General features: G+C 43.1%; 1 protein-coding gene across 1 annotated transcript in view; it reads left to right on the top strand.

The window, feature by feature from the left end:
- fat2 (FAT atypical cadherin 2) overlaps window positions 1–21,337 on the top strand; it is a gene marked incomplete at both ends in the record, with an annotated part of 117,384 nt that overhangs the window by 50,342 nt on the left and 45,705 nt on the right. The window contains 4 exons of the mRNA XM_079250048.1: window positions 2,669–2,868; window positions 3,184–3,337; window positions 4,063–4,296; window positions 8,115–8,504. Coding sequence (XP_079106174.1) covers window positions 2,669–2,868; window positions 3,184–3,337; window positions 4,063–4,296; window positions 8,115–8,504 — 978 coding nt within the window. The remainder of the gene's footprint in view (window positions 1–2,668; window positions 2,869–3,183; window positions 3,338–4,062; window positions 4,297–8,114; window positions 8,505–21,337) is intronic.

Below are 21,337 nucleotides of genomic sequence, written 5' to 3'. Positions count from 1 at the left end.
CAGTCAGGAAAGCTTCTCTGAAGCCAGTACGACCAATTTCCTCATTTATTACCAATGATTTTGGTGGGTTTGCTTCACATCTCCGCAACACACAATCCACCAAAAATGTGTGTTTTTTTATTTTTATTTATTGATCCAGTTACAAACATTCAAATTGTTTTATGAATGCTGCCTTAAGCGCTTTGTCACACTGATACTGGTATCTGTGTTCAGCTGCAGAATTTCTTCTTAAAGATTCCACTTGTTTTAATTCTGCACACAGTGAATAATGAGCTGCTGGATGCAAACGTTAAATGAAACCAGTCAGCTCCATCCTGCAGACAGACTCCGCTAGTTTCTTTCATCTGTTGCATTTTAACTGCTGCAGGTTCACAATAGAAATGCAACACAAAAAGAAAGGTAGGTTTATTCATTGAGGTCACACTATAATTAGGTCTCTTGAGGTCTCTTTGGGGATTCCATCAATTCTGTTAGCAAACATTTCTAAAGTAAACTCCGAGAATATACCTAAGTAAATCCTGGTAAGTTACACATGTAGACGCTGCTGTTTCATACAGTGCTGCAGGCTGGTTGTGTACAACAGCATCCAGTTATCCTTTCCAGGCAAAACAATATTCAACTTCAGTCACGAGACTTGCATGACAGCTCCAGACAGATTCCTTCTTAAAGCTGAACCATTTGATAAGTGATCAGACTGCTGTGACAGCTTCGTCTGCACACATCAACTGTCAGACAAGGTGTGTGACTGTGATGCAACCTGTCGTAACACACGGACCAGAAGCCATGATCAGCAGTCGGTCTCAGCTGTGCAGTCTGTGAAACACAAACATTACATTTTGTACATGGAAAAACAGAAGAATCAAAGATCCCAAGAGAGTCTGTACTGAAGAAAAATCCCCCCTCAATGTAAAATGAAGAGGACAGAGAGGAGAAATGATTGAATAATTTATCAGGAAGCAGTCATCATTGCACGGAGTAGAAAAGAAGCTGCTGCATTAAAATCCTTTCTATTAATCTGAAAGAAATACAAAGTTAGAAAACACAAGAGACAACAGCACAAGTCATTCTGCACAAACAGAGATAGATAATAAAATGGAAAAACAAAGAAACTTTTCACACTTTTTAAAAGTTCACAACATTTTGTTTCAGGCTAATTTTTATTATGAATGTAATTTATTGTCCATACAGTTTTCTGTAAAGGTGTAAAATTAAGCACTTCTTCATTTTTTTATTTATTACCTTGTTTTTGGTCAGATATTCAAAAAGTAAAATAGGAAAGTATAATATTTTAAGAAGGGGCCAGACCCGGTGGTTGGTATTTAGTTTGAGTCTCAGGGTCCATTCATGCCCATTTCCACGAATAGTCTGGTCCATTTAGGGCAATGTGAACATGGACACAAATATTCTCGTCCTCGTTGCTTTCAGTTCAGCTCCGGTCTGTTTTGACAACAAGCAGACCATCTATGGGGTTAAAGACAGGAAGTGATGTATAATGTGATTCAGTGTATCATGTTGAATATGTCGCCGCCTCTTTTGCTCCTTATACAGGACAGATTCTGGTGAAAACTTCATTGAGTTTGAACAACTAAATTGAAAGCTGAATTAACCAATACTGAACAAGTTTGAGTTGCACCGTTGTTCACTGGCAGCCATTTTCGGGAATGCAGCCCATAGCGAGCAGCTGCAGTAACTGTGTGACATGGTCAAGTCAGTTTGGACTGCCAAACTGTGTACCCTGATTGTAAGGACAGCGGGCGCTGTTGGGGCTCCCAGGGAACGGGGGGGCCCTAGTGCTGCCAGTGGCTCACTTTCTGAAGGAATGTCTCCTTTAACCTTCCTAGACTCAGGCTCATTGGGCCCTGGCCTCATAAAAAAAAAAAAAAAAAAGAAGAAGAAATAGAAAAAGGCAGAATTAAACTCATAAAGCTCCCCTTGGAAATGTACATTTGTTTGGCACAGCACATCCTCTTACCATACTTTAAAAGACAACAGGCAAAAAAACATATGAAAGGTCATTAGACTGGAGGAGGATGTGCAGTCACAGGTGTAAGTTGGAGTTCTTCATCTTCTAAACAAATCATGATGCCAAAAAGACACTGTAGGAGTTTCCTATTATGAAATATATGCAATAATGATCCACGGGTCACTGTAAAATAATTGGGATCTTATGGAGGGATCCAGCTTCAGGCTGGGGTGGGAACGGATCTGGCGACAGTGCTTTCATGTGCTTGCATGTGGTCTGTTGAAGTGGCTGTCAGGAAACCAACTACAGAAATACTTCCGACTGGAACTTGTCCAGCTGTTTAACATTGTGTTATGTTGATGTATTGCATCAATAACTTGTAGGAAACCTCCGTTGACTGACAAGAACACTCTTGGAAAATGTCCAAGTAAGCACTGATCACACTGCAAGTAAATCTGAGAGATTCCTTCCCTCTGTAGGACACAGTCTACTCTGTTGTTTGGATCTGGATCCAGATTGTCTGCTGCTGGTTCCAGACTTCTGCCAAACCAACACAACATGGTGGCAACAATGCATGCCCTACATTACCGGAATAAATCTTTTGTCTGATTTGTAAAAATGATCTTCAGATTAATTGATGAAAAAAATGTTTTGGACCTGAACGTTTCCTGATCTCTCGGCTCGTTGTAACTGCTGCTTTCTCAGATGGAGACCCGCTGGGCCAGTTTGCCATAATCCAGGAGGACGAGGGTCAGTGGGGTCTGATCGTGAAGGACAGTCTGGACCGTGAGACCAAGGACAGATACACGCTGAAGGTGACGGCCACCGACGGGAAGTTTGAGGCTCTGATCACCGTAGACATCCACGTGTTGGACATCAATGACAACAGTCCAGTGTGTGAACAGGTGTGTGAAGCCTCAAAACATGTATATTTCTGGACAGCTAGATCTCCATCTGACTTTATGGGTTTTTTTATAACATGTTTTCCCTTCTATAATCTTATGTGAAAGGCTGTTGATTAATAATGAGGTTAAATGATCATACTGAGTTGTAAACGTTAATAATGTCAATACTATATAAAATGTTTCAAGTCTGAGAGTACAGGAGCTACATTCTTCCCTCCATCGTCCATTATCAGACCCCTTGATGCTGTAAATCAGATCGATCCAACTCTGAGACAGATTGAGATGTGACTATTGTTCCCATCCTCTGTTTTCTAGCTGGTCTACAGGGAGGTGTTGATGGAGAACTTGCCCCACGGCACGTTTGTGCTCAAGGTTTTAGCTTCAGACCCCGACGTGGGAGCAAACGGCCAGATCTCGTACACCCTGCACGGTCCGGATGCCAACAAGTTCCACCTGGAGCACAGAACGGGTAAGATGGTGCCAGTTTTTGAGAAAAAAAGCAGCAACCAGGAGGCAAAATCATCTCTGTAGTTTTGTCTTTACTGGCTCTCACTGACTTCCATCACTCTTTATTTCTGTCATTCCATCTCCGCAATGACCTCAGAAAGTTTACAAATACAGTGATGTTAGCTAGCAGTAAGCGCAGCTCCAAGTCTGGCTGGCTTTACAGATGGCAACATTCCTTTCAGGGACTCTAAAGACAAGATTCTCTTATAAGCACTTTAAACTGGAAAGACACATTGTTCTGTGGTGTGGAATTTAACCAGCAACGGCCACGTGGATCTGAATTTGTCTCATTAGAACCAGAGAAAGAGCTTTCAGAACAAGAGTTGTATTATTACGCTTTAATTCATGAATTAAAGCATGAATATTTGTGGGTCAGAGTAAAAATGTTTGTTGTCTGGTGGTATAGCTGGATACACAGCCTGGAAACCAGATAACAAGAAGACAACTTCCTTCTGGCACTTTCCATGTGAAAAAGTCCTGTTTTCTTTGAGGTTTTTGCTGCAGTGACAGAAAACGGATAAAAGTGCTACGATGAATCTGTTTGCTGCTGGTTTACTTCACATCGCACATAGAGGGTGCAGAATTCTTCTCTTCATTACATTTTAGCTTTAAAAACACATGTTTATGCATTCTTTAGTGTTTGGTTTAGCTGTTTTCTCTGAGTCCTGGTGAATCCACCCTCTGCAGGTCAGCTGTTCACCGTGGCCGAGTTGGACCGTGAGAAGGACAGGGAGTTCAGCCTGGTGGCGAAAGCGACGGATGGTGGGGGTCGATCGTGTCAGGCTGACATCCTGCTGATGATCCAGGACATGAACGACAACCCGCCCCGCTTCTCTTCTAGCCACTACGAGGTCACTGTGTTCGACAACACGACGGTCCGCACGCCGATCGCCGTCATTTACGCCAAAGACCCGGACGCAGGTGAGCTGCAAGGAGCGTTGTGTTGTTTCTCTCAGGTCACAACGTGTCGCAACAAAAGCTTCGTTCTGGTGTCAGGAATCCGTTTTAGACTGCTGAGCACAGACTTGCCTTTGTGTGTGTGTACACTCTGCCTGAATACCAGTGTGTTTCAGCTGATCCTCAACATAATGAAGCACTAATCCATTCCTAACAGAGCTCTGGCTTCTGAAACACCCAACTGATACCTTCTACTGTGTCATTCCAGCTGTGTTGGTAATGATTTGCTGCTCAGAGGTTTTACCTCTTAACCCTGGCAGCTTTAATGCCTCACTCTATCTGGGAGTTCTCATTATTTTACACGTTTAGCTTCTGTTAAGTGTGTTTTATAATCCAGCTGCAGACACTAATATCCTCTTCAGGTCCTTTTTTAATGTTTTTATGTAAGTATTTGGGACATAAATGTTCATAATCACATTGATTCGCCATAGTCTCTCTGAATGTCCACAGTGCATCAGATTTTACTGTTTCGGAGTTAAACTGTCATGTTTGATGCACTTTACCCCATCAGAGCACATCGACACGTTAAACCATGTCTGACTGTAACAGCCTTTAACTGATGCACATTATTATCACGTTTAAAGCAACATAAACCAACATGGCAGGTTTAGACATCTATATTTGAGTGAAACAGACAATGCATCAATGATTAACGCAGCATGTTTTGTTTCTTTTGTGTTTTTTGTAAATGTCCAGGATCATTTCTTTTGTTTGTTTGTTTTGTTTTTTCTTTTGTCTCTGGATTGTGTGAAAATGTGTTATGTAAAGTAAGTAAAGGCAGTTTATATTTATATTGCACATGTCAAGATAAAAATCCATTGTTCACAATCAAACAAAGTAAAGATCAAAACAGAGAACTAAACAAAAACAAGTTTTAAAAGATCACAATTTAGCTGTTTTTTTTTTTTTTTTCTTTTTATGTGCAGATCACTTAATGTCACTTAACACGACAATGTTTCTCTGCTCAGAACACACTTAGTAGCCCATTTTATTATGGTTTCACTATGTTTTTGTTCCCCATTGAGACCCATTGCCTCCACTATAAGGTCAAATTCATTTTGTTTTCTATGCAGAGCCAAGTCACAAAAAGCCACTTAAAATCCCATTTCTGGACCAAGTTTCCATGGTGGAGTCCTGCTCCGATGCCACACATGTAGACACGTTCATGCACACACAGGTGATTCAATTCAATTCAATTCAATTCAGCTTTATTTGGATAACGCCACTTCACAACAATGTTGTCACAGGGCACTTTACATACACATCATTTCAAGCCAATTCATACATATCCTATAATAGAAACCTACTGATTGCATCGAATCATGACTTTGATCCAATCCCCCATCCTGAGCATGCACGAGGCGACAGTGGGAAGGAAAAAACTCCCTTTTAACAGGAAGAAAACCTCCGGCAGAACCCGGCTCAGGGAGGGCAGCCATCTGCCTCGACTGGTTGGGGTGGAGACGACAGGAAAGTCATCACTCTTCCATCAGCAGATAGCTGAAAATCCAACACATATGATCAGCATCTTTTAAAGCTAGGATGAAAACCCTCCAGAGAAAAGAAGACAGAGTATTTTTCCTGCTCCCGATGGATACAGACGATGTCATTTCTATTTGAGGAATGTGCACAACTGAATAAATCTGTTGTTGTCATTTCTCAGTTGCGTTACGGCTTAAAATGGATCTAATGCTCTTTGTAGGTTTTATTAATGTCAGTATGTTGTCTGAGATCTGAACTTGAGTGCGTCCACAGTTTACATCAGGACATTTCTGTCGTGACTGTTTTGGAAGGCAGCATTTCGGCCGAAGAAGTTTATAAATCCAACATGGCTTCACAGCAGAGTGTAGCAGTGAAATGGTTTAATCATTTTCGTATTTCCACTGTAGTGTTGTAATGGGTAGGTTACCTGTTACAGATACGGAGCTCATGAATACCAACCCAACAAGGCTGTGAGCCTGGGGGAAACACTGGAGCATGGGAACACTGGGACTCCAGCATGAATGAATGGTGATTTATCCATGAGCAGGATCTATAAACTCCAGATGACTCCATTAAAACATCCAGTAATGTTAATAAACATAGCTACAAACGCTGTTTAACAGCAGCTGCTAACATTTTAGTGGATTGGGAAAGAAAAGGATGATAACCAGAGTTTATATAATGACTTATTCCAACACAGCGGCCGTATCAGACACAATCATCCTGAAGCTTGAAGCTGGCGTTGATGTTCATGACCAAATTAAATGATAAATTCCTAATTAGTACGAAGCCTTTTGCTTGTTCGTTGATTTCTTGTTTCCTTTGTGTTTCTCCTTCATGTTTTCGCTGTGATTCCTATCTGCCATGAATCACGTTGATACCAGACCCATTCAAACCCATTTTCTGTCAGCAAGCAGGCTCTGCAGGCACTCTTTCTTACTAATTAGTTACTCTGGAAAATAAACATTTTTATAAGTTTTTGGTTGTGAAACAGCTTCCGCCTCTGAAAGCAGCTGCAGAGTTCAGTCATTCCAGTCGTGTGTGATGTCTGTGTTGTTTGAGCCCGGGAGGGTTTTTATGGTCACAGCTTAAACAGTGAAATGAAATAAATACGCCCACACAAAAAGCCTTACACAAAGAAGGACACATTCAGACGGGTAGGTGCACGCAGCCCGAACAGGTCGGCCGCTCCTTCAGATGTGCAGCAGCTTGTCTTCCTCAGATGTGGATATGGATACGTTTCTGTATCCTGGTGTCTCAGCATCCATCAGACGTTTATTTATTTACCAAAAAACATCAGCAAACAGTTAAATGTCATCGGCTAGCTTCGACCGCGCATGTTCGCGTTTGTTTACTGAAGTAAAACAGAGGAATATATTTTCCTTTCACAGTTTGTCGACACAGATTATCTGTTTGTTTAAGGTTTGTGTTAAAAAATGTTGACCTTTGATCATGACACTCCCTGTAATTTGGCTGATCATGCAGAAGCAGCAGATCCAGAACGCCCATTACAAATGTGTGTGTGTGTGTGTGTGTGTGACTCGACCTCACAGGTTTTTGAGCTTTTCTAACCGTGGAGCAGGTGGACGATGTGATGGGTGTGTGATTCTTAAACACAATGCACGACACAGTCGGGAAAAGTAGCATCTTGTCCTCAGTTAGAAAACAAGTGCACAGCTTGGTGAAGAGACGGTGGTTGGGTCTGTCAACGTTTTCCTGTACCGAGGAAATTCTCCTTGTTTTCACCTGCTGCACTGTTAAACAGCCTCGTAAAGTTTCTGTTCCATGTTACACCCTCCTCAAGTCTTTGTCACTGCACAAGACTACAACAAAACACGTCATTACGCACCAAAAACACACTCTGCATCATGTTGGATGGCAGCAGAAAGACGAGAAAAGAATGGAGGGGCATCATTTTCACCAGGACTTCTGATCCAGAAGTTAGACTTTTCAGAACTTTGTGGCAGAAAGCAGAGAGCGGGTGATGGCAGGGGTGGGGGAAATCTGTCGACAGGCTTTTAGCTGCAGCTGTGCAGGGCAGCGTGACCTGAAAGCATCCTGCTGGTTTTCAGCCAATCAGCTGCATTTAGTGGGATTTAAGAAGTTTCTTCAGGCTGCAGAAGTTGACACAATGCCCGTTACGTTAAAACGTTACGGGCATCGTTACGTTATGTTAAAAAACATTTTGAGGCTTTTTCATGAGTTCACCCTCCATCAAAACAAGATTAGCGACTGTTTCTGTCTTTAGAGGCCAGATTTAAGTCCGACTGGACGTCTTTGTCCGTGTTTCTGTCCTCCAGGGATAAACTCGGAGGTGAAGTACTCCATCCTGTCAGGAGACGACGGCTACTTTTCCCTGGATGAGTTTTCAGGGGTCCTGCGCTTGGAGCGACCTTTGACCTCCGACACGCCGCCTGCTTTCGAGCTGAAGGTGAAGGCCACCGACCGTGGCCTGCCTCGTCACCTGTACTCTGTCGCCACGGTGACTGTGGATGTGGTCTCCTTGGATGACTACCAGCCTGTCTTCCTGAGCTCAGAGTACACCGCCCAGCTCCCAGAATCCCTGGAGGTCGGGTCGGAGGTGCTGAGTGTCTCCGCGCTCACCAGGGATGGCGGTGGCCCAGATCCCATCGTGTATCGCATCATCTCGGGAAACGAGGACAGACGCTTCCTGCTGGACTCTCAAACAGGTCAGAACAGTCGACTGCGTCCACATTTCTGTCTTTGCTAAATGTTGTTGCAGCTGCTGAGGCGGAGCTGCTGGGATTCTTCACATGAAGCTCCGTTTATGGGAAACGCTACGACTTCAGAGTAAACAGTGAAAACAGGCGTGTTGTCGTCTGATGCAGATGGCGGCCGCGTTTCAGTTCGGTTCCTCAGAAGGAACGACGCCAGCACCGCAACCACATCACACATCTGTAAAATATTAACTAACTTATTCAGGAATCTAAAATTAAACAAATGAAGGTTGAATAAAAAATAAAAAGTTGAAATTATTATTAAGAAAACAATTTAACATTCAAATTTTCCCCTCTTAATTACTTATCTCTTAAATTCTTACAAAGAAACATATTTGTTGATCTAAACAATGTTTACTTTTTTATTGTTATTTTAAGTTTAGTTTTTTAATATATTTTATTGCTAACTTTATTTATAAAGCACTTTGAAACAACAATAAATTTGAGATATAAGATAAAAGATAACTTGATGCTGTGAAACAGCCGTATAAACAGAAATAAAGCTCAGATCTGGTATCATTTGCTGCTGAAGGGAATATTTCTGCATTTTCTGCATTTTCTTCACCGGCATGATTATATTGTATTAAAATGATTTCATTAAAAATCAAAAAGCAGTGAGCTGAGGTTTTCTAATGAGAACAGCAGCTTAATTGTCAAAGATCCATTCAAATAACCTACAAGAAAATTTTCATTTCCATTAAAATCATTAAATCCTAGAAAATCCAAAGATTTCTTTTTTTTTTTTTTTTTTTTTTTTTTTTTTTTGTCTTGTCCAGCATTTAAGCAAGCAGACTGATGTTCTGGATGCTGTGTTCTGCTGAGCAAATTTATTTTGCCAAGGGGAACTTTTGTAGATGTAATGATCCCCTTGTATTTCTTGATTCTTATTTTATTTTTCAATTTGTTTTGGATAATAGCTTGTATTACAGAGTTTATGCTGCTGGACCCGACCGGAAAGGACAGGAAAGGGGCAGAAAGAGAACAGAAAAGAGAACATAAAAAAAAAAAAAAAACAACCAAAAGAAAGAGATCAATGCATACATGTATATGCACATACATACCCACCTACATAAATATGTATATACACTCGCACATACATTATATATATACATATATACATACATACATACATATACACATACATACACATGCATACACACACATGTACACATACATGCATACATAAAGATAGATATACATACATACATATACACATACATACACACATATATATATATATATATATATATATATATATATATACATATATACACATATACATACTCACATACATACACATACATATACACATACACATACACATACACACACATACACATACATATACATACACATACACTCACACATATGCATACATATATACATATCCATACACATACATACATACACATACACACACACATAAGTACACACACATACCCACCCACACACATAAATATATACACCCACACAAGCCAACTCTAGATTCGTGGAGAACAAAACCGTTGACAATCATGAGGACCAGAAACTAGCAAGTTAAGTCAAAAAGACAGAAAGAGAGCTACCTGCTGTTAGTGAATAAACTTGCTGGATGACTCAGTGACTGTGACACATGCAGAACATTCATGCAGAACATTCAGAGTGGAACGTGTTTAGAGAAGAGTGATCATGCCAATGTGACCCCGCCCGCCTACAGCTAGAGGAAGGCCAGGAGAACCCAGAGACCCGGGTAACCGACAGTCACCCCCAGGTACAGATCCCAACCCCCCCACTCCAGAGCCAGCCATGCATCTGCCCAGGAGGTGGCGAAGGAGGTGCCCAACCAGAGTCCCCCGCAGTCAGGGGGAACAGGCCCCAGCAGGCCCAGGCCGGCAAGGGCCGATCCCGCCGGGCACCGGCCACCTAGGGCAGACAGAGCGCAGGCCCCAGGGCCCCAAGAGCCCGTGAGCAGCCCCCCGCCCCCGCAGGCAGAGGGCACAGCCCACACCGACGGAGGACCAGGATCCCCAGACCGCCACCCAGCGGCAGCCAGGTCGCACCCCAGCGCACCAGCCGCGCCCCCGGGTACAGGACACCACCCCCCCACCACCAAACCACACACACATATACATGCATTACCCCCCCCCCCCCCCCCCAACACGCACTCCCCTCACACATATACATGCATCCCCCCCCCCCCCCCCCCCCAAACACGCACTCCCCTCTCAACCCCCATCCACACAACCCTCTGCAATCCATGCACATCATCCATCACATACACAACCCCACCCCACCTCTACTCACTCACCCATACCAAGTCACACGAACCCCAATCGCCCCCGCCCCCACACACGCTCACCCCCCCCCCACACACGCTCACACCCCGCCACCCCATCCCTCTACTTCTACCCAACCACACATGCCCCACCAAATACCCCTCCACCACCCATAGCCCCCCTCCAAACTTCACCCTCACTCACACATCCCATTCCGCATATACACCCCCCCCTACACACACACACACACACACATACCCTCACTCCTCCAACACAGGCACACCCCAATACAACCCACGCGCCAACATACCCCTCCACACACACATCTACTCATCCTCACACATCCCTATCCCCTACCCACCTATATCCCCAACCCTAATCCCCCCCCAGCCATCCCACCATCCATCTGTAACCCCATACACCCACTCCCACACATCCTCACCTCACCCCTCCATCATGTCCCATGTGAGATACCTCAGAGGGGGCAGAGGACAGGATGGCCCCGATCAGGGCCCCCATAATTACCGCCCACCACTCCCAGCGTCCCCCCCACCACCCCACAGATGCAGCCGACCCAGCACCCCCCCAGGGCCGGCGACAACCCTCCTACAGCCAGGCCAGCCCAGACTTAGGCCTAATGGACGGCACTCTTCCCCCACCCGTACCCCCCCCCAGTAAAGCCCCGAGAGCAGGGGCATGAGAGGACCCTATCGCCCCTGCCTCCCCCCCGCTTATGACTGATTGTGAAGTATGTATTAGTTGCAATTAAAATTGAGGGAAGTGCCACGCGGTGTTGGGAGAGGGACCACCTAAGCAGCCCCGCCCACCATACACCGCACGCCCTTCCCCCTAATCATGTGAGTCGTCAGTGTTTTGGTGTTTGGTGTCTAAGTGTAATTAAAACTGCGAGGTGAGCCGAGGCTGGGTGCAGCGATCAAGACCACCATCCAAAGATTTATAAATCAAAGCTCGAAAACATGAAATGTTTCTGCATAATCGCTGCGCTTAGGAGAGCATGGAGGAGAAAAAAAAAACAACAAAAAGCAAACTTTTTTAAGTAGCTGAGCTGAAGCAAGACTTTATGGCAGGAAAAATATATGAAAACAGTTTAATAAAGGCTGTAATCAGATTTCCCTGCAGGGCAGCTGGAGGCCGCTGCTTCGTTCGCACAGGTTTAAAATAATTAGCTTTGTAATTAAATGAATAAATATTAGACCTTCATTAATATACAACAGCCTCTGTTCCCTGGTGACTCTCGGAGTGAAATGTTGAAATGTTCTGAATGGAAAAGCTGCCCGAGTCGATTATTTTTGATAGATTTCAGACAAACGGCCCAACATGCTAATTAAACTTGTAATTTAATAACACATCAAAAATGGACAGACTGGAACCTACATGTTCAAAAAACTTTCTAATTATGATTGTAGTTATTTTATTAGTTAATCTATTTTGAAAATATTGTAAATCTTACATACTCCACCTTTAAACTGTTCAACATTTCCTGCAGATTTTTCTTTCTGTGGTTTCTGGCCGTCAGTTTTTTTGTACATGTCACACAGTATAAACCAGAGACTCAAACCAAGCTTGAGCTCAAACATTCCCCGTTTTATCTCCGTATTTATTGTTTGGTTCAAGGCAAAATAAAGTTATTTTCTCCCCGGTGGATGTAAAACTGCTCCAGGCGCTGCAGTGGGGATTCCTCTATGAGCCTCACTGGCGTCCTCCTTCAGTCCAACCCCGTTTCGTTTTTTCTCTCCTTTTGTTTTTGTCCACTACACATGAAGAGACTGACTCACCGGCATGTTGACATCACGCTACATAATTTATACGCTGCATAATGAGTTTGACTTTTTAATGTCCTCAGAATGACTCAGAAGATAAATTATAGATGCTCTGCATCATCAACAGATAACTCCAAGGATGCTGTTAAGGACGTAGTTGTAAAGAGTAAATCTCAGTCCACTCAGGATCAGGAGTGGGCAGTGGGCACAGAGCAGTTTATCATACCTCACTGGAAGAAGCAGATGGATGGCGCTTCGCCGTGGCGGCAGCGTGATGCGTCGGTGATTCACAGCGACGCGTTTGATGCGCCACAAATCTCTCTGGGACTGACAGTTAAGTGTGAGGCGAGAGACGACGTGGATGGTCACAGAGTGATGTGAAGCTAAAGGACTTTGGTTAACTAGAAAGTGTCAGGGAGGGGTGGAGGAGAGGACCCGAACACAGACAGGAGACGAGAAGCACAGGTACGAGGCAGGTAGAATGATGAGACTCTTATTTTAATAAACCAAAAGACAACATGGCGACTACAAACACAGAACCAGTAGATGAAGACTGAAACCAGGTGGTGTATATACACAGAAAGCGCAACAGGACGGAGGTGGACTGAATGAAACCAGGTGAACTAATGGACAGGAAAGGGAAGTTAAACCAAATACACAAAGGAGAAAATACAAAATAAAACAGGAAAATAAAACTAAAGACGACACAAAACCTCTACAACATGACAGAAACACAAAGAGTGTCAATCTGGTCATTTACCAAAAAACATCTAGTATGTAAAACATTTACTGTCTGTTTTTCTCATTAGTTTCTTTATTTATTGGACAAACAAGACGAGCATCATCAGTTAAGCTTTAAGTCGCTTTTAGAGTCACAGTCCGATTCAAGCCGATTCATAATAACCTCATTTCTGTAGTATATAGTGCCGCGCACATATACTTATACTTATATAAAATAGTGCCCGCTCTTAGGCGGAAGTATTGGGAGTGTGATCCAGTTGTTGTGGATCTGTTGTTGTGATTTGGCCGCGAACCTACGGCAGTAAAAAGGGGACACGCAATACACAACCTGGTGTCGTACTCGTCTACTCTGCACCACAAAGCGTGTCATATGATGGTAACAGAAAATACCACAATTTCCTTCAAACAAATCATTAAATGATCAACATTAGTCCAATTTATGTGTATTAAACCAGTTCAGGAATAATAATTATCCAGCTAAGCATGGCATAATGCATCGAATTGTCTGTCCTTCGTACGGAGCACACACACGCGCACACACGGTGGCTGGCAACGGTGGAGAGGGGGGGGGGCATCTGCCTTGACCAGCTGGAGCTGGAGGTGATGATGCCCAGTGATCTTATCTGAGATTTCCAAACACATTTTTTGGGGTTTAAGAGTCCATGCAGGTAAATCCGAAGACCTGATGCCGGCTCTAAACTGCAAACCAAAGTCTGACTTCAGCTCTAATCCTTCATCTGCATCACAGACAGATGTTACAACCAATCTGTCTTTCAGCAAAGAAACACAAAAAGAAAGAAAGGGACAAAACAAGAGTCATCACCAGATCGTCTTCTGCTAACTGGTAAAAGTTCTGGAGTGTGTCTCTCATATAGATCTGAGTCCTCTAAGCAGAAAGCAGCACGTCACTACAGGTCGATGTGCAACAGCATGCCAGACTCTTTATCCCTGTTTATTTACTGTTTTTCTACATTCTGTTTGTTTGTCAGAGTCTTTTCTTTTGTTTTAGTTCTTGTTTTGAGAAGATACTTGAGAAGAAAAAGCATGTTTTGTCTGGCGTGTCTGTCTGCGGAGTCATGGACACATGCGCTGCATTTCTGGTTTGCTTTTTTTTTTTTTTTTTTTAGCTAAAATAAGATTAAATCTTTTGCAGCATTTAGAAGATTTTCACAAGGTTTTCCAAACATGCACTTGACTTTGTGTTTGTGTTCACAATAAAACAAGTGGAAACCAGAGGCCCTCAAGCTGACAGTGACAAACAACCCTCATCCAATTCCTTCTCTCTGGGAAGTCACTCCACGCTGTGTAGGATGAGCTCAGACTGCTGAGAGCAAAACACAAAACCCAGAAAAAAAAGAGCTTAGCTGATGGAAACCTGGCAGCAGGCAGCACCAGCAGCTGTATGTTTATATCCAAGACTCACTGTGCAGGATTTTAACTGTCACTACCACAATGAATCTCACACATTAGCATAATTACAGTACCTGCACGAACAAGGCAACACAGAGGAATTTCTATAGAAGCATCAGAGATGGCTGATAACGCTGAAGCTGCCTGTCAGATCATCCAAAATGCAGAATCCCCAAATCTGGACCTGGAACTGTTTCTAATTATTCTTTGGGAAAGTTTTCTGTAATTGAGAGGAAAATGACGGCTCTACGCACAGATTCCTGACAAGATGCAGACGGTTTGATTACCTGTTGATAATAAATGGGTGTCGTAGAAATTTCATGTTCTAGCTTTAGGTACTCATCTATTTCATAATCCTTATATTCATATCTGATGATCGCTTTGTAGGTCTGAAGAGGTCATGATGAACTTTAGCTTAGTTACACAGCATCTGCCTGTTCACCCTTACTGACTAGATAACGCGTGGAGGCCCAGAGATGTCTGCATCCAGACATCTGGAATCTGATTAACCAGCACACGCTCTTCCCGAGAAGAAGGTTTACGGCTAGGAAGGCAGGAGAAAATGGCGCCATTAGCGAGATCATAAATTAGTGGTCAGTTTGACCTAACCTTAGGAGTAACAACAGACCATTCTTTGTTCAGAACAACATAGTTTATGACATGCAATTGACGTCCTTTAGGCGAAGACTTTAAAAGAGGGGGTTTAGTAGGACTCATTTCAAGCTTTTTCAGACTTCTGCGTTGTCAGAATCAGCACCTCAAAATCTGAGACCATGGTCCTCAGCTGGAATAGGGTGGATTGCCCTCTCCGGGTCGGGAGTGAGGTCCTGCCTCAAGTGGAGGAGTTTAAATATCTCGGGATCTTGTTCACGAGTGAGGGAAGGATGGAGCGTGAGATCGACAGACGGATCGGTGCGGCGTCTGCAGTAATGTGGACTCTGCGCCGGTCTGTCGTGGTGAAGAAGGAGCTGAGCCAGAAGGCGAAACTCTCGATTTATCAGTCGATCTACGTTCCTACCCTCACCTATGGTCATGAGCTGTGGGTCGTGACCGAAAGAACGAGATCTCGTATACAGGCGGCTGAAATGAGTTCCCTCCGCAGGGTGGCCGGGCTCCCCCTTAGAGATAGGGTGAGGAGCTCAGTCATCCGGGAGGGGCTCAGAGTAGAGCCGCTGCTCCTCCGCATCGAGAGGAACCAGTTGAGGTGGCTCGGGCATCTGGTCAGGATGCCTCCTGGACGCCTCCCTGGTGAGGTGTTCCAGGCACGTCCCTCGGGGAGGAGACCCCGGGGAAGACCCAGGACACGCTGGAGGGATTATATCTCTCAGCTGGACTGGGAACGCCTCGGGATCCCCCCCGCAGAGTTGGCAAATGTGGCTGGGGAGAGGGAAGTCTGGGCTTCTATGCTTAGGCTGCTGCCCCCGCGACCCGACCCCGGATAAGCGGCAGAAGATGGATGGATGGATGGATGGATGGATGCGTTGTCAGACATCTGAACTGTCTCAGAATTTGTAGTACTCTGTTCCTTCTTAGTTTCTGTTCAATAAACTTTATCTTTTTCACTTCAGAACCAGACTCCTCACCGTTGACAGGCTTTTCTCCACAACATGTGCTTTTCTAATGCAAACTGTTACGGTGTGTTCAGACCAAACGCGTTTTGACTCCACATAGACAAAAGTCTATGTGGAGGCGCTGCAAGGGGGCGTCGAGCTTTCTTGCGTCGCGTTATGGGCGTCGGCGTTCCGCATCAAAAGCCAGAGATGGGCAAAGCTGAACTAATGCCGCTTGACGCATGGCGTCAACCAATCAGAGCGATCAGCTTGCAGCTCCTGGAGGATTCCTGTGGTGAACCCAGACACGGGGCTGGGACACCATTACTGCAATATTACTGCGTGCAATATTTAGGATAACCTAAAAGGCTGAATGTTACTGATTTGGCAACGTAGCCGGATACGTTGGCGGCAGCTCTCTGCCGAGTGCGGCTCTTGTTGCATTAACAGTGACTATCACTGCCCTACGCCAACGTCATCTAGCTTTATTTATTAAATAAAACCATGTCATCGATCTACTGAATCCGCCATCATTCAGACTGACCAGAAGAAAAGCTCCGCCTTTCCCCCTCTCTTTTCTGCCGCGTTTGCCGCTCGATCTAGACAAGTGGCAAACGCGTCAGGAGCGTTTTGGGCGTCGGACACAAAAGTGACAGTTTAGTGACCAGCATTGAGCGTTTAGCGTTTTGAGAGTTTTTGGGCTGAACACACCGTTACTGCAGAGCGTAGACATGTGAGGTGTGAGTTCCCATGTTTGGTTCATTTTGTTTTACACTTTCATGGAGTCTTCCGCGCACCATGTTAACGTTGGGCAAAAAGTTACTCCAGACTATATTTAACTACTTTTAATTATTCACTTTACAGTTATTTTGTCCTTTTTTACCATCTGTTTTACTTCCTTTTGGGGTGAAAGCACAAAACCTCTCTTTGTCATTAAAGTGGAATATTTCTCAATCAAACTAATACATGTTTGATAGATCAAGTGGCAAAAAGTCCACAGTTTCTCTGACATATATGACCAGATTTTCCAAAGTAATGCTGAATGTGGTTGTTGTGCTTACAGAGAGTTCATATCGTGGTGTTTCTAGGAACAGATATACCATGAAGAAGATTTTAGTGGGAGTTAGCAATAAGCTAGAAGCAATGAGAGCACAGGAGACTGAATCTGAAGCACATTAATACCAAGCCTGGAGAACGAACAGAAAAAAACAACAAACATTCCAAAAAACACCATGCAAAGCTGCAGAATTTGGCTTATTTCCACGCTGCACCCCTAAGAATGGCCATCCATCTTGCGTCCTATCTCTCTGCTTAGCTCTCGCCAGCTAGTAAAGATCAGTCTGATGTTTTCCACCTTCTCTCTTGCTTTTCTGTTCTCTTCCTCTGATGATGTTGTCTTGCATGCTGAATAATTACTGTGTTGACGTCCAGTTGGCGGCATGTGATGCGGTTTTGCATGAGCTCAGCGCTGCTGTAAACTGATGCTCAGGCTGGGAGGAAAAGGCTGGGAAGTTTGGTTCGTCAACTTCAGGATGCTGCAGGGCAACAACGGCTCGAGGAACGTACATAATAAATGTCAGTGTGTGTCATCAAAACAAGTCAGAAGCTGACTTTTAAAGTCGATGCCAGTGTAGTGTTGCTTGAAGGAAACTTTGATCAGCTCCAGAAACGGCACATTTAATTATACTTTGGCAACAAATATGTCTTTAATGTTTGTTTTATGCCTGTGAAAGTCTTTGAGCTTGGATTTAAAGTTTGTTTTAATCTAAAATAAAATATGAAGAGGAAAGCAGTACAGCTCAGTGCTGTTTATCAGTTCCAATAAAACACGATGTTACATTTAGAAGAACCTGATATAAATATAGCAGGTATTTTTATAAAGTCCATCAGCCTTTCCTGGTAGAGGAACGAAGAATTTGATTTGTTGTCTTGTCTTGCTGAGAAAAACTCATAAAACGAAGAGCATAATTTCTTTATACTTCCCATAAAACACTAAACACAATGGAAGAGCCACACTGATTAGAAATAATAAAGCTGTTGAGGGATTTTTTTAAAGTTATTGTTATTTTTGGTGTGGATGCTAATCTTCCAAATCCTTTTTTTTCTCAGGCTGATAAATGAGTCAGATATGACACTGCTGGGATGCAAATGTAGTGGGGGGTTTTTCTGTCTTATCATCTAAAATCACTGCTCCTACACAATGCAGTTGACTTACAGTTACTGTAAAACCATATCAAGTGCATAAATAAGCCTGTTTAAGCTTCATGTAGATGAAAATGATAAAGTGGATGAGTCAGCCTGGTAACGCACAGAAGAGAAAGACTGAGATGTGGGGCGTCGATAAGAAGAGAAAACCGGATTCCAGTCAAAAAAAACAAAATAAAAAACAGGATAGAAAAAGAAACAAATGAATTAATAAGAGATGTTGGATCTCTGACTTGTGGGTGCAGAAATTTCTGTGATCTCAGGAAAATCGATAAAGCCACGTACGAGGTGTAAATAATGGACTTGGTGGAACCTGGAGGTGTTTGGTTCGAGGGGAATGCTGGATGGTTGTTTATGTTGGATCCTGTTTTTGTTTTATCGTAATGAAGTGTGTTTCGGCAGACTGGCTGGCAGCCTGAGAAAACGGAGCTCGTCTCACCCACACACTCGGACTCGGCTGGATGCGATGAGCTGCAGTGGGCAGAGAGCTCAGGATCTGTGTGGGATAATAAGCTCACTGAGAGATATTTTGTCTCTTCAGACCTGTTTGGTGTGAAACACAGAGAAAGGTAACAACCTTTACAGTTGGTGCCCTCTCTCCAAACAAGGGAACCAATGAGCGTTTGTGTCGGTGAGCCCCTTAAAACCCTGCATGTACTGGTTTAGTTGACATCTGTGGTTTAAATCTGCTTCCCGCTGAGGGTGCGACTACTTCAGCAGGTGGCACAATGAGATGCATTTATCAGGGTTTTTAATTTTATTAGTATTTCTGGGGACTGGTGACCTGTCCAGGGTGTAACCTGCCTCTGTCCCAGTGATTACTGGGATAGGCTTCATCTTCCTGACCGGGATTAAGAAATTAAAGAAATGTATTTCTGCTCTTCTTTGCTCATAACTTATGAAAGAAACTTTATGAAATTGTTTTAATGTTGTTCCTGAGTGTATTGGACTGGAGTTCATGTGGATTTCCATCAATGTTGATTAATTTGATTAATCCACATCCTGCACAGTGGCATAGTGGTTAGCACTGTGGCCTCACAGCAAGAAGATTGCTGGTTTGATCCTTAGCTGGGGCAAAATTTGGGCAGTGGCCTTTCTGTGTGGAGTTTGCATGTTCTCCCCGTTCTCTTGGTACTCCGGCTTCCTCCCATTGTCCAAAGACATGCATGTTAGGTTAATTGGTTTCTCTAAAATTGCCCATAGGAGTGAGTGTGAGCGTAAGTGGTTGTTTGTCTCTGTGTGGCCCTGTGATGGACTGGTGAGCTGTCCAGGGTGTACCCTGCCTTTTGCCCAAAGCCAGCTGGGATAGGCTCCAGCTTCCCTGTGACCCTTTATTGGATTAAGTGGTTAGGGGAATGAATGAATGAATGAATGAATAGGTGCAGAAGTTACTGGTGTGTGGTGTTTGGTTTCTGAATCTACACTAAATTATAGTTAACTGTTGCAGAAACATTACCAAGCAGTGATTTGACTTCTTTACTTTTATCCAAGCTTATTATCCTGACAATAGTCCAGAAATATTGAATTTACATTGAAAAATCATAGAAGAATTGGTTCTGTAAGTTCAGGTATTTGCAGATCTAACCAGTCAGCTCCTCTTTGTTATTTGCTTGTTCCGTTTCCTTTAACTTAAAAATAAGGTGCTTCCTGCAGTCACAGTTTTGCTGCCTAACTCAATGTGTACCTACTTTTAATTTAAAAAATGATTAAAACATGGTTGTTGACATGTTAGGAGGAAAGCACCTCCAGGTTTGACTGTCATTGCTACTAATTTTCTGCTGAGGGAGACACAGAAGGAGGGCCATAGGAGGTGACTGGAAACAAACTGAACTGTGTTAGCTTAATAACCGTGAATGTACGGTGTCTACACAGGCTACATTTTATACATAACAGTATTTTTAATACATATATATATATATATATGTGTTTGTAGTTGTGTGAGCAACATGAAACAAACATGATTGCTTTAGTGGTGGATAAACAATTTATGACACTCTTTGAGGCCCGTACATCATGTAACTGTAGCCAAAGAGATCTTTAGTGTTGATGTAAACGTGTTGCTTCTCATTAGGACTGCCGATGACATGCAGCCATGTCTGTTAACACAGGTCAACATGTGGGTGTTTGTTTTTCATTTCAAGAATACCGACAGATAAAAGCAATAAGATAGATAAGATATTAAAATAAGATATTACTTCAATGATTTGCAAAATGATGTTCGTGTCTTTTTATTATTTGTTTTATTACGAAAAAAGTCACCCGTATTTATTAATAACTATTAATATTGCTTAGAATTATATTTATATGCACAGCAAATGGTAACTGGATAATTAGATTTTTGTCACTGAGCATTTCGGAGGAGTCACATTGTTTTTCTTTTTATTTTTATAACACCATAATTAAGATGCTAAAATGAGGAGTCTTCTGCTGTAAAAGACAAACAACAAAAGAAAGTCATGTGCTTGTACATATATTAGTCCACTGTAACTCATTCAAAAACACGATTGCTGCCAAAATATTCTGCGACTGCTGTATGCAGCCAAGTCAATCATAAACATCTCAAATAGAGATGAGAAAAAAATAAAAACATCATATGAAGACACCGCTGTGCGGCTGGCTCAGGGTGTGTGACAAACACACAATGCTGCTCAGCACAGTGATGAAATAAATTGAACGCAGTTCAGGATATTTAATGTATTAAATGAATAAACCTGCGCTGCCGATGAATCAGTGCTTTTCTTTTTTAAAAAACATCAAGAACCGAAAGAAAACTTGATATAACCTACAAGTTTACTGTTTTTTTGTTTTTTTTTTAGCTCTCCCTTAGTGTGTCGTCTGGATGC

This window comes from Telmatherina bonti (assembly GCF_933228915.1).
Source record: "Telmatherina bonti genome assembly, chromosome: 12".
Lineage (NCBI taxonomy): Eukaryota > Metazoa > Chordata > Actinopteri > Atheriniformes > Telmatherinidae > Telmatherina > Telmatherina bonti.
This window is presented reverse-complemented; position numbering and strand designations above follow the sequence as displayed.